Below are 11914 nucleotides of genomic sequence, written 5' to 3'. Positions count from 1 at the left end.
AGAAGAGTCAGGATCAAAGTTCAAATGTAGCAGTTTTCATCTCGGCTGATGATGCCCTGATAAAAAAAACAAGCTGAACAAGATCATTTCTCACTCATTTGTCCTGTATGTAGCGTTGAACATAAGCCTTGTAAAGGGGGGAAGTGTGTACAAAGTGTGAGGGATGATGTATGTTGAGCCGCTGAGCTCTCAGTATGTCTTATAAACTGAGATAAACAACTTTTAGGAGACATGAAGATGAAGTCCCTGAACACAGGGGAAAAGAAAAGTTTGTAACTATAACATGCCTTACACAACCCATCATACTGATGGATATAGATTTATCTACTTACAAACTGACTTAGCTTTGTTTAATGTCACTTTATTAATTTGATTTGCATTCAAACACTAATAGATGTAAAGAAAATTTCATTAAATGTGCTCAAAAGGTTTCTTAAACGAATTGGCAACCCAGCTTTATTGAGTTATGTAGCATCAGTTTGACTCACACAAGCGTGAGTGTCTACAAATTAACCACTAGAGGGCTCTGTATACCAAAAAGTTCTCTGTCCAGACCTGAATTGTTACAGTCACATATCAGGTTTTCAGTTAGATCATCATCAGAGTTGTAATATTCCTATTCACTGGGACACATCTTGGAGAATCACTCCAATTTAAAGTGCAGTGAAAGAATAAAATGAAAAAATAAAGCTTAATTTTAACAAAAGTAGCTTAATACGAAAATTAAAGTTTGTTTCATCAAAAAGAGACTAAAACGCTGCAGAGGTGTGCAAAACAACCAGATTTAAAGGAGTCTGAGTTTTTCTTATCTTTAACTGTTTGAGTACTTCTTACCTGTTTTTGTCCAGGAGTCTGTTGTATGTTGGAACACACAGGAACTCAAAAATTGTTCTTGGAAGAAAACTCATGACAAGTATAGCATAGGTTGTCTTTAATTCTGAGAGTGCGTGTATCAGAACAACACATGTCAAAGAGTTTCATTGATAAGATCCCACATGAGATTAGTGTACACTGCAGATGACAGTGACAGATATACACCTCTGATTTTATATTTGTTCCCTTTTCCTCTTTCCGCTTGATTCTTGGTCATGTTTCAATGCGTTACTTCAGATAAACCTCAAACAATGGCAGAGTTAAAATAGCTCACCACAGGGAAAAGAGACAGATGAATAGACAGATCTGCTGGGAATGCACAGGCAAACATAGAGCTCAGATGGTTTTAGATCCCCACGACGCAGCTATCTGAGGACAGGGTCTTGTTTGGCTGCGTACAGGGATTTGAGATCTTAGGTCTTTGGGGAACAGGGAGTAATTGGTCTCTTGTGAAAATATTATGCATTACAAAAATATCCATCAAGGAATTTTCATTGGAAAAAGTAAGAAATCTATGCATTTACAACATGGAGTGGAGTTTCTGTAATGCTTTATTTTCCATTATTTAACTTCATCTACTCTCTTTGTAGAAGTATGTGTATGTGGAGTATACACACAGTCAGACTCCGATCATTACACAGGACCAAATCCAGGTAACTGTAAACCACAGAAGTAGCTATTACGAGGAAAATGTAGGACAACACACAGAGACAGGAAGAGTGAGATACGTGTGACAGAGCACCACTGACTGCATGAGAAGACACATTAACCTATGAGTCTGAAGAGTCTCTCCTGATGCAAAACAAAAAAACAAAGTCCATGACTCTTCCCAGATCACTCCTGTTGATCCCGGTTGTTTGGCTGATGTGTTGAATAAACCCCGCTCTCATTTAATGTGCTTGCCTGGAAACTGGCAGTCACACCCTAGGAGAAAAGAGTGACAGATAACATTATTATACCAGTGGATAAGGACTAATGATTTTGGAGGTTGGGACAATATATATTTTTTGTATATTTGTAAAATTTCAACTTTAATTTCAGACTTTTAAAAAAGTAATTTTGAGAATTAGGAATCAGTGAAAAAACATCATTTTTTAATTTCTATTTTTTCTGCCCCAACCTTAAGAAAGACAAAAGACAAAAAACAAGAAAGAAAGAAATTACTCAAAGAATCAGCCAAGCTTTAACTAAAATGGGAAGTGTCATTTAACAACATTTAGCCATGGCTTACTGGTTGATGACTAAGTACTTGTCTAACTGGGTGACCCTGACCAAATTTAAGTGATTAAACATTTCAGTTTTTACAAAAGCTGTTGAACAAATTGACTATTCCAAGGTTCCCAACCTCTAATTTTTTCTACTCTACGTATCAAAAACAGATGTTCCATATTTAAAGCCTTACAAAGACCCGTCCCTGATGGATAAGCACCGAAGAAGAAATAAATTTAGCTACATGGGAAACCTTCCAGAGTTCCTGCTTGTATAAAACAGGATGGAAACACGACTGATCCAAACAACTCTGGGGGGAAACAAGGACGACAGTGACTTTGTGGAATCAGGCCAGGTAGCACCTCTCATAAGAACGATGTGATGTGTGGAAGCCTGAGATGATAAGATAAAGAAGCAGGTCAGTGGTTCTTTGAACTGAATGACTGACTGACACCGGGTGCAGATTAGCTCCCCCGTTACGTTTGTAAATCCACACAGAAACAACAACAGGATATTAAACAAAGGCAGCTCGAGAGTCATTTCCCCTCATCATCAGGGACCACGACAACACAAGGCTTCAGCTGCTGACACAGGGACAGAGGCATCTTAGGTATACTCTGATTCACTCATAGCTGTGAGAATGTTAAGCAGAGAACATGTGTACCCTGAACCAGATCAGCAAAAAATATAACAGTTGAATAAACTTTAATTGTGTTTCTTTTTTTAACTAAAAAAATGGTCAAAGTGCTGTGGGTGTGTCTGCAAAAATAATGCATAGGTATAAAAACATAAAAGCTAAATTAAACCAAAATTTACCTTCAGCTAGGAGAAGCTGTAAACAATTTACTCATAACTATTTGTTAATAAAAACAATAATTCTGAACTTGATTGTCATGAGCAATAAATTGTGATTTTTTTTTTGTGAACTCTAATTTTTACTTATTTATCCATTTGAGTTGGGTGGGGGTGCTCTTTATGTCTTTATTTGGAGAGGACAGGATAGTGGACGGATCAGGAAACAGCGTGAGAGTGACATGCAGGCTGGATTCAGACCTGAGCCGCCCTCTCAAGTTGAGATGGGGGACCTCGAGCACTACGCTTCACCAGCACTCCTAAACCTTTTGATGTTAGAACTTAAAGCAACGTTCCCCATGTGAAGGGGTTATGATATACCTGAATACTATGTAGGCTGCAGGTCAGTCCACCGGGTGTCCCTCTGCTGTGCCTCACCTCAAAGGATGGGCTGTGCCGTGTCAGAGAGGGCAGCGAGGTGTTGTAGCTGAGCAGGCAGGGCTGCTGACGCCGGTCCATGGATGCAGAGGAGTGAGGTCTGAAGCTACATGCTGACCCTGTTGGAGACTTCATGTTCCTGCCCAGACTGTTTGACTTGCTCTCCTTGCGTTGGTACTCAATTGGAGACTGAAGGGCTGCCAGGTACAGGAAGAGGTGTAACATTACTTGAATGTACAAAGAAACTAGTGAACTTTGCTATTGCAGGAGAAACTTTGAAGTCTGGTACCATTTAGGAAGTTCCTCTGCGTCTCTAAGATCTGAACTACATCACTGAGCCAAGCTTCCTGTATAACCGGAGATGAGGCCTGCATGATGAAGCGTGTCAAACTGCCATTGGTCCCACGGGATGTCAGAGCTATACAACATGGATCTTCTTCAGAGTGATCCTCCATGCCCAAACAGCTGACCTGAGGCACACAGGAGGGGCATCAGACATGAAGAGACAACACAGAGCTTCATATATGATGATTTAGAAAACAGTGTTGCTGGTACCTTGATACTGTTTTTAAAAGTGTACCCAGGCAAAGAGAAGCCTTTTTTCTTGTCTATCGGCTCACTGAAGATGACCAGCTGCTCAAACAGGAAGACCCGCCTCTCCCTTGGCCTGGACAGGAGGCCGCCTTCCTGCTCACTGACAAGGAAAGTATCCTGCTGGAGCAGCTTCCCCTGAGCTGTGATTTTCCCCTGAAGCAGAGGGGAGACATCGTCACAAACCTCAGGTCATTTTGGATATCAATACATGATTTGTTGTGAATAAAAGGACAATGTGAATCGGTATCTCACCTCAAAACCTTGGAGCCTACCCACATTCATCATATCATTACAGCGTTTTGGCACAAAGCACATCACTTCCACTGCCATCTGACAGAAGACAAACATCAGTGAGTAAATTAGTGAGACAAAGACTAACAGTGTAACTATTAATGACTGGTTTACAGCAGTCTGACACAATCATTCACCAACAAACCCTTTCTTTATGATGAACTGTTTTAAGGTGGCAGTAGCTCAGTCTGTATTAGGTTTGGTGATAAAGTATCTGATATTTCTGAATATTCTCTTTAAAACACACCTGCAGCTCCTCAACATCCCGCCCAGCTTTGCTGTAGTACTTCAGGAAGTCCTGTCAGAAAATCAGAGTTTAAAAGATTTTAATAAACAATAAAACAAAGACATTTACAGTTCTGCAGCTGTATCACTCCGCCAACACGCTGAGTTGAACTTTATCTCATCCAGGATGACAGCGTCATATGGCCAGGATGAGAAGCATTTGAAAAGAAACATAACCTTTAATTCAGAGTGACGTAAATAGGCCAACATTAAACAGGAACAGGAGAGACACAAGAGAACGACTCTCTTCTTCAGTTTTTCCCTACAGAGAGCGTGACTTTCTGCAGACTCTTCTACACAGCAGACTGAACAGGATCCAAAAGAGAAAGAGACAGCTGGCTAATTGATCCCAGATGCCCTCATTTTTTAGACTGATAAAGTTAAGATAAATAAATCTGTACTCCATGTTAAGAAATATCTTTGGAGGGGTGCTGATATTTGTGTTCAGAATAAACTCCGTCTTTGACCACATAAATCTAATATGCTCAACTACACAGGAATTTTTCAGCCTCAATTCAAGAAATTCACTCAAGAATTTTTACTTTCACAAGGATTTGATATGACGATTGAGAAATTAAGCTTTGATCTCTTTGGGAGAAACTGCAAGATTCTTTATTTAGTTTATTCTGTGAGAACTAAAAACAAATGACTTATTTTAGAGTCAAAGTAAATGTTGTGGCTTATTCCAGAATGCACTGACGTCAGCACTAGAGGACAACCTGCTGATAACAGTGAGAGGCTTCGTCGTGTTAAACAGCAAACCTTTAGCAGCAGCTGGTACTTCATGATCCTCTGAACAGGTTTGATGAGCAGGTCGTTGAGCTGTAGCCTGTGACCCAGCTGCTGTCTGAGCTCCTGTCAGGAAACAATAACACACAGAAAATTTGGTGAGAAAGTGTTCAAGGAGCTCCATAAAAAAACCTGACAGATGTGTAAAAGTTTACTGACCTCAAAGTAGGTGTCAATATATTCAGAGACAATGTGCTCTGATTTGGGTTTATTCTGACAGTAAACCACGTACATGTGCAGACGCCTTTCCTGGAAATGCAAGAATTTATTAGAAACAGAAAAACTCACGTCACCTTTATTACAAATCATTTGTAACAAGAATTAAGCTTCTGAAGAGCTTCCACACTCAGGTCAGGAGTGTTTCCATGACTCTCAAGGTCTTTCCTGAGAGTTTCATTAAATCAGTCCAGGGATTTTGCCTCATTAAATAGTTCCAGTGGCTGAGAAAGAATGGTTTGATTTGATTTTGCTTAATTAGGCAACACCGAGTGAGGCAGGTAGAGAAGCTAAGCCTGAATAAAACGACACATATTTCAAACATTTCTTCAGGTTTTTCTGCTCTAGCGAAACAACACACTGATGTGGAAGTGCACTGTGACAATCCATGTAACGTTATTTCATGTTACTGAATCAAATTAAACCTGGATAAATTCGAGGAGATTGGTTTTAACTTAGCTTTCACATAGAAAACTATGAAGCTCTGTATAAAAATGGTACTTTTTAATATCTCTTTAGCGCCCTGAGATCTGTAATTCCTGCTCATTTTCACACATGGTTGCTGCAAGTACCTTGACAGATTGTCACCTTGAGGGTTCTGTGGTCTGATCCACATCACGACGAAAGCATTTACTCTGCAGTCGACATTCAAACAAAAATCTACAACATGAGGACTCATCTGGATGGCAGGGAGCCAAAATTTTACAAAAGCCTGAGGTCTGATCTGTGTGACGGCCTCAGCCTCCAACTGTACTTAAAAACATCCGCAGAGACCAAAAAAAGAAACTCGTCATCCGAACTCTGTTACTCACTGATCTGTACACTCACATGTTTGATGAAGAGCTGGGCCAGACTGTCTGGATCCCCCACACATTTCTCCAGCTCTCCCAGGAAATAACTGTGTGACATGAAGCAGAGACGGGTCAGGAGGGGACGGACCGGTCATGGGGCCAAAACACCCACACACACACACACGCACACAGGCAGCATACACACATCCATAAGGGGTATGACAAAAGCTGAATAAACATGAAACGTAAGGTGCTTAAGAAACCAAGTGTAAACTGTGGAATGAAGACTGAAAGGACGTTCTGACTCACTCCTTATGCCAGTCAAAAATCTGGTGGATGTTCCCAAATACAATCCTGTCTTTTCCTTTCATGTCCTCTGGAACTCCCTGATTGGCCATAGTGGCCATGTAGCCCTGCATGTATAAAAAGATACCATAATGAGAAATAAAAGAGGTTCTGTCATTTCAGGCCTGAATGTGCAGGATGCTGCTGATAAAGAAATGTCATCTCAAGTAGGAGACAGACACACACCTGTACTATAAGTCCAAGATCTTCCACATACAACCTTTCCGTCTCTACCAGCTCTGTGAGCACATATCTGAGAAAGAAAGAAAGAAAGAAAGAAAGAAAGAAAGAAAGAAAGAAAGAAAGAAAGAAAGAAAGAAAGAAAGAAAGAAAGAAAGAAAGACAGCACGGGCAAATCATGATTTGAACAACAAGATAAGGTCTGAAATCTAGGTGAATGTTAGATGGTGTTTTTTATGTAACACATGACCTTCTTTCATGTCTGTATAGTTCATAGCTGTAACCAGTTGGTTTAGCATAACAAAAAACTCACAACAATTGGCAAAGAGCTAGCCTACCTCTGTTAAAAGGTGGGACAATCAGTCTTCTAACACTTTAAAGCTCAATAATTTAATCTTTACAAAAATTAAACTTGTACAAGTGCAACTCCTGGGGTCCTGGAGTAACACCTGGCAGCATGGTAATGTTAGAGCATCAATCAAAGTTGTGATTTTTTTTTTTTTTTTTTAATTTCAAGAATAAAAGCAAATTATAAGTTGTTGACCGGTGTGCTTTAGGTGTTAGCAGCAGTTTCCTGGCATCTCTACATATAATATGCTAAACTGAGTGTAGCCTTTGCTTGTATATTCCATGCAGGCATGAAATCCATTTCCTCATCTAAAACTCTATGGAACAGCAAACTGGCAGAATTGTAAAAAAAAAATCTCAAACTGCTCCTTTAATGTAGAGGTAAAAACGTACAAGCTCTTCTCTAAGGCAATGTCTCTCTCCTCCTTGCTGTCCACGGTAGCAGATAACTGACTGGCTGAGTCATCATCCACGGTGCAGCTGTCTCCTCCTTTGAGATTGTTGTCACTGGATTTTTGACTCTGAAACACACAAACAGAAAGTGCAGCTTTTAGCAGGTTGACACCGTAACATCTTATGTAACAGGAGACATCCTGTTCTGGTTGGCAGCGACTCCCAATGGACAGCTTGTTTACACGAAGACTTTAAGTATCATTTCAAGGTTCTTGATTATCATTATTATTACTCTGACATTTGTATGTAATACCTGCAGTTTCAGGTGTAACTCTGAATTTAAAAACACAAGATGAGCTTAAACATGGAATGTACAGCTAAAGATAAAACCATCTCAACAATTAAAAGAGTTTCCTTTACCTCTTAAAAAAGTGTCTTCAGAAATGCAGTATAAGTATAAGCACCATAACTTGAACTGTGAGTTAAATGAAGGGCCATATCACCAAACTGGACACGGAAATACTAAATCTTGGTCTACAACACCAAAAAGCTGTTATAAAATGATGATTATCTAATAACGTTATAGAATAATGTGCCAGACTTGCTGAGGTGACTTTTTTGCTTGGTTTTTTTTTTTCTTTAACCACATTACTTATTACGGTGTACAGAGATGTCTGACCACCATCTATAATCATCAAACCAAATCCTTGGTGTCCTCTAACCCAGCCAGTTACACATCTGTAAAACTGCTTAAAATCCAGAAGGTTCCTAAAGAAGGGTAATTTTACTGATCCCTTTTGGAAAGTCATCCTGTCCCTAACTCTCCGTAACCTGAGAGTAGAAATGGATATTTAATGTGTTATCTTGCTGCTGAGGAGACTTTTGAGTACAGATATTTGGTCATGTCGAGTCAAGGCTGAAATGGAGCTCAAAAAAGGCACCAGTACATTTCAAATCAGGAAGAAAGGGTTGAGGTACACAGAGAGACGTGAAACAATTCCACCTAAGAGCACATAATCCATTGTGAATTGGGCTGTAATCCTTTTGAAATACTTGTCGTCACAGAATATTTTGTAGTCCACCTCTCTGCAATAGGCAATAATCCTTTTGTTGAGGAATTCTGTGGGTCAAATATGTACTTCTCTATGTTTAATTTTGTCTTTAGCAGGGTTAGTCCCTGTATCAATTTGTTCACGATGCACCCACTGTTCACCTCCCCACCAGGCAGACATCCCTCATACATTTATTCTGTACATATTAGATTCATACATTTAAGCTAATCAAAAAGCCAGCAGTAATTAAAACTGCTGAGTTCAGCCTGCTTTTGTACGACTTAAAGCTTCTTCCTCTCATAGGAATTTTACATCATCAAGAAGTCTGTTAGCTCCTCTGGAAACCAGAAAGCTAATTGGTCTTAATGCCAACAGTTCAAGTGTAAGATCTGTGACTTTCTGTGTGAAGAACATTGGATTCTGTAAACCTTGAAGTTCTGGTAAGTCGACTTTTTTATGTTTCTACACATAAAGCTATTTGCCATTTCCGTGCAAGTCTAAGCTAACAAGATAACAAGGTGTGTTTCATAAACATCAGTGGTGTCATTCTTCCATCCTCTCAGCAGGAAAGCTAACGGATATAAATCCAAAATGTTTCACTTTTCATTCGAAAACATGAAAAGGCTTTCTTACACTACTTACACAGGACCAAGCTAGAAGATTGAGCTGCTGAGGATTAAACTCTGAGTAGTAAATTTCATAGCTGTTACTAAGTCAAAGAAAGGAAGAAAGTGAGGACTGTCATTTATCAACTACAACAATTTATACTTTATGGTTTAGGTTTTATTTATTCCTATCTCTTGTTAAAATGTAACTAGACTGTTTCCCCTCTTAAACTGCGCTGGCCATCAAACACGCTTGTTTTACAGCTTTTCTGGTGAGAGACGATTTTTTTTTTGTAATGGTTTTTGTGGTTAAGCATAGCAGGTGGAAGAGGCTGATCACGATTTTTCTTAGTCTGTAAATTCTTAAATGGACTGTAAATCACGGACAACAAGTCCTAACCAGTTGGACACACCAGGCTTGTCGTGGGAGTGGGATAAGCCGACAGACAAGAGAGAAAGCTTCATGGTTTCAACTAACCACTAACAGTGCTTTTTCTTGTTCTGGCAGCATGCTGATTTTACCATTCAGTCTGATTTCAGTTATGCCAAATGGTCAATGGCTAATATTTTCCTCTATTTAAAGTCAGCTTTACAACCCAGACTCTCAAAAAGTTGGAACACAGTGAAAATGTTGATTCAAATACATTTTGATGACTTGGTATCAAAATCAAGACAAATTTTCTTCAGGAGACAACAAAGCCGATTATTCTCCTTGCAAACAATCAAGACCCTAAAAAGAAGGAAAGGCAACGTATTAAAATTGATTTGTTGTTTTTGAAGAAAATATATTCCCTTTTACATTTGATAACAACATGTCAAAAAAACCTCTGACAGGGACAACAAAACAGTGAAAATGCTACATAACCCCAAAGGACCAATCAAATCAGGCTAATTTGGAGGAAGCTAATAACACGATAAGGCATAAAAAACTCCCCTTTAAAAGCGTCTTAAAACCCATTTTAATTTTTTGGCTTCGGCAAGACATAGTTTCTTTGCCCGATCTTGTTCCCTTTAATTTTCTTTTATTTGCTTTTAATTGTTTTTAGTATGTTTTCTTCTATGTGTCTGTATTTTCCTATCATTTTTTTTTTCATTTTACTTTAAAAAACCTGTACAGCACTTTGTTTACAGCTGTGGTTGTTTGTAAAAGTGCTTCATAAATAAAGTTGGTATGGTATGGTATGGTAAAAACGTTTTCTGATTGTTTCTCAGAAGTGAAGATAGGGCGTATGCAAGCTACTGAGCAAATATTTCAACTACTTTAGAACTATGTTTTCTAAGTAAATGAGTATCTCGGTAGAAATTATACAGTACTAGATAGGGCCTTAAGCAGCAATGCATTAAAAAATATGACCCTTAAATGGAAAAATCCCTGCAAATCCCTTTCAAAAACCAATGCTTGATGCTGTAGTAAAAACTCCTGGTGTTACATGGGCCAGTCTTCACTAAACCGAAAACAAATACTACGAAAAAAAAAGCAACTGAAGCAGCTGAAATCCTTTATCAGGCATAAGTGGGACAACATTTCTCTCAGAAAACTCAAGAAACTTGTTTCCTTGGTTTTCAGACATGCACCAGTGTTGTAAAAAGAAAATGTGATGCAGCATCTTGGTTCAGTCCAAGCCTTTGAAAGATTCTGCTGTCATAAATTAGAAAAATTAACTAATATTGTTCATAAAGCAGCATCACTTATCAGGGTTAATACTTGATTGTTTGTCTTTCTGCTATGTTTTTATTGAGATTTTACACAACATTTTTTGAACTGAAGCTTTACAAAAAAAATGCAAAAACTATAGAAATGGCTTGTGTCCAAACAGCAGCAGCAACCTTGAAAACAGGAGACTGACAGACTCCGCTATGCTTCTCTTGTACTGGAAAGATATAGGATGTCCCAATGCTTCTTGAATTGTTTTGTTGCCACTGGAGAAGTGATACAGATGTGTCTTTGGTGTTCCAAAGAGGAAACTACTCTTAATTTAGAGCACAGTTATAAGAAAGAAAGGGCTGACACTGAAGGCAGTCTTGTACTGATGCTGCATGGTAATGTTTTATTATAGTTAATAGTGCCGTCAGCAGTGAATACCAGCCCTAATGTCCTTGTCAAGCCAGCAGTCCAGAAGTTTGCTTCCACCAACTGACTCTTTAATGCAAAATACAGGCTGCTTGGATATGACAGCACAACCCTCACCCTAAACCTGACCCTTTCAGAATGTTACAGACTGGTTGATTACTTCCAGATGACGTCTGGAAAAGCCCACAGAGAGCTCAGTACAGAGTAGATATGACAGAAAATGATTGTTTGCTGTATGCTTGAGTACATACGCTTCTGTAAATCTGCATGTTAAGAATGCACATGGACATCTACCCAGGGATGTGAAAGACCTAAAAGTTTCAGCACAGCTGGAAGATTCAAATGACATGTGGAAACAAACAGAATTAACCCCTAAAAATGCATGTGCACTGGAACAGAAGAGAATATATATAATAAATATAATATTATTAATATTATATACATAATATATAATAAAACTGAACAAAATAAAATGTTTCAGATTGAATATGGAATATGATATTGTAGAAAAGACATTACTTGACTTTCCACGTCTTGTCTTTGCAAGAGGTCACATAAATGGCTCTGACAGGACAGTTGTGTAGGCGACAGAGCTTGTGTACCCGACAAACTGTCTTTCCGCACCTGCTCAATACAAACAGA

At 38.8% G+C, this 11914-nt stretch overlaps 1 protein-coding gene across 7 annotated transcripts in view; it reads right to left on the bottom strand.

The window, feature by feature from the left end:
- Positions 1-903: 903 nt before the first annotated feature.
- The window catches only part of arhgef25b (Rho guanine nucleotide exchange factor (GEF) 25b), a 31770-nt gene continuing 20759 nt past the window's right edge, over positions 904-11914 (bottom strand). For 6 of the 7 annotated variants that reach the window (XM_074662473.1, XM_074662323.1, XM_074662516.1 and 3 more), the window contains 13 exons: positions 11792-11896; positions 7545-7672; positions 6810-6876; positions 6588-6691; positions 6316-6385; positions 5431-5520; positions 5245-5337; positions 4445-4495; positions 4159-4236; positions 3868-4059; positions 3602-3782; positions 3256-3509; positions 904-1797 (listed from right to left, as the gene is read on the bottom strand). In XM_074662473.1, the coding sequence (XP_074518574.1) occupies positions 1708-1797; positions 3256-3509; positions 3602-3782; positions 3868-4059; positions 4159-4236; positions 4445-4495; positions 5245-5337; positions 5431-5520; positions 6316-6385; positions 6588-6691; positions 6810-6876; positions 7545-7672; positions 11792-11896 (1503 nt within the window). In that variant the 3' untranslated portion in view covers positions 904-1707. The remainder of the gene's footprint in view (positions 1798-3255; positions 3510-3601; positions 3783-3867; positions 4060-4158; positions 4237-4444; positions 4496-5244; positions 5338-5430; positions 5521-6315; positions 6386-6587; positions 6692-6809; positions 6877-7544; positions 7673-11791; positions 11897-11914) is intronic. The other variant, XM_074662591.1, reaches the window with a different exon arrangement.

Source organism: Halichoeres trimaculatus, unplaced genomic scaffold (genome assembly GCF_033239565.1).
Source record: "Halichoeres trimaculatus isolate MK-OKI-2021-1 unplaced genomic scaffold, fHalTri1.1 fHalTri1_scaffold_1, whole genome shotgun sequence".
Lineage (NCBI taxonomy): Eukaryota > Metazoa > Chordata > Actinopteri > Labriformes > Labridae > Halichoeres > Halichoeres trimaculatus.
This window is presented reverse-complemented; position numbering and strand designations above follow the sequence as displayed.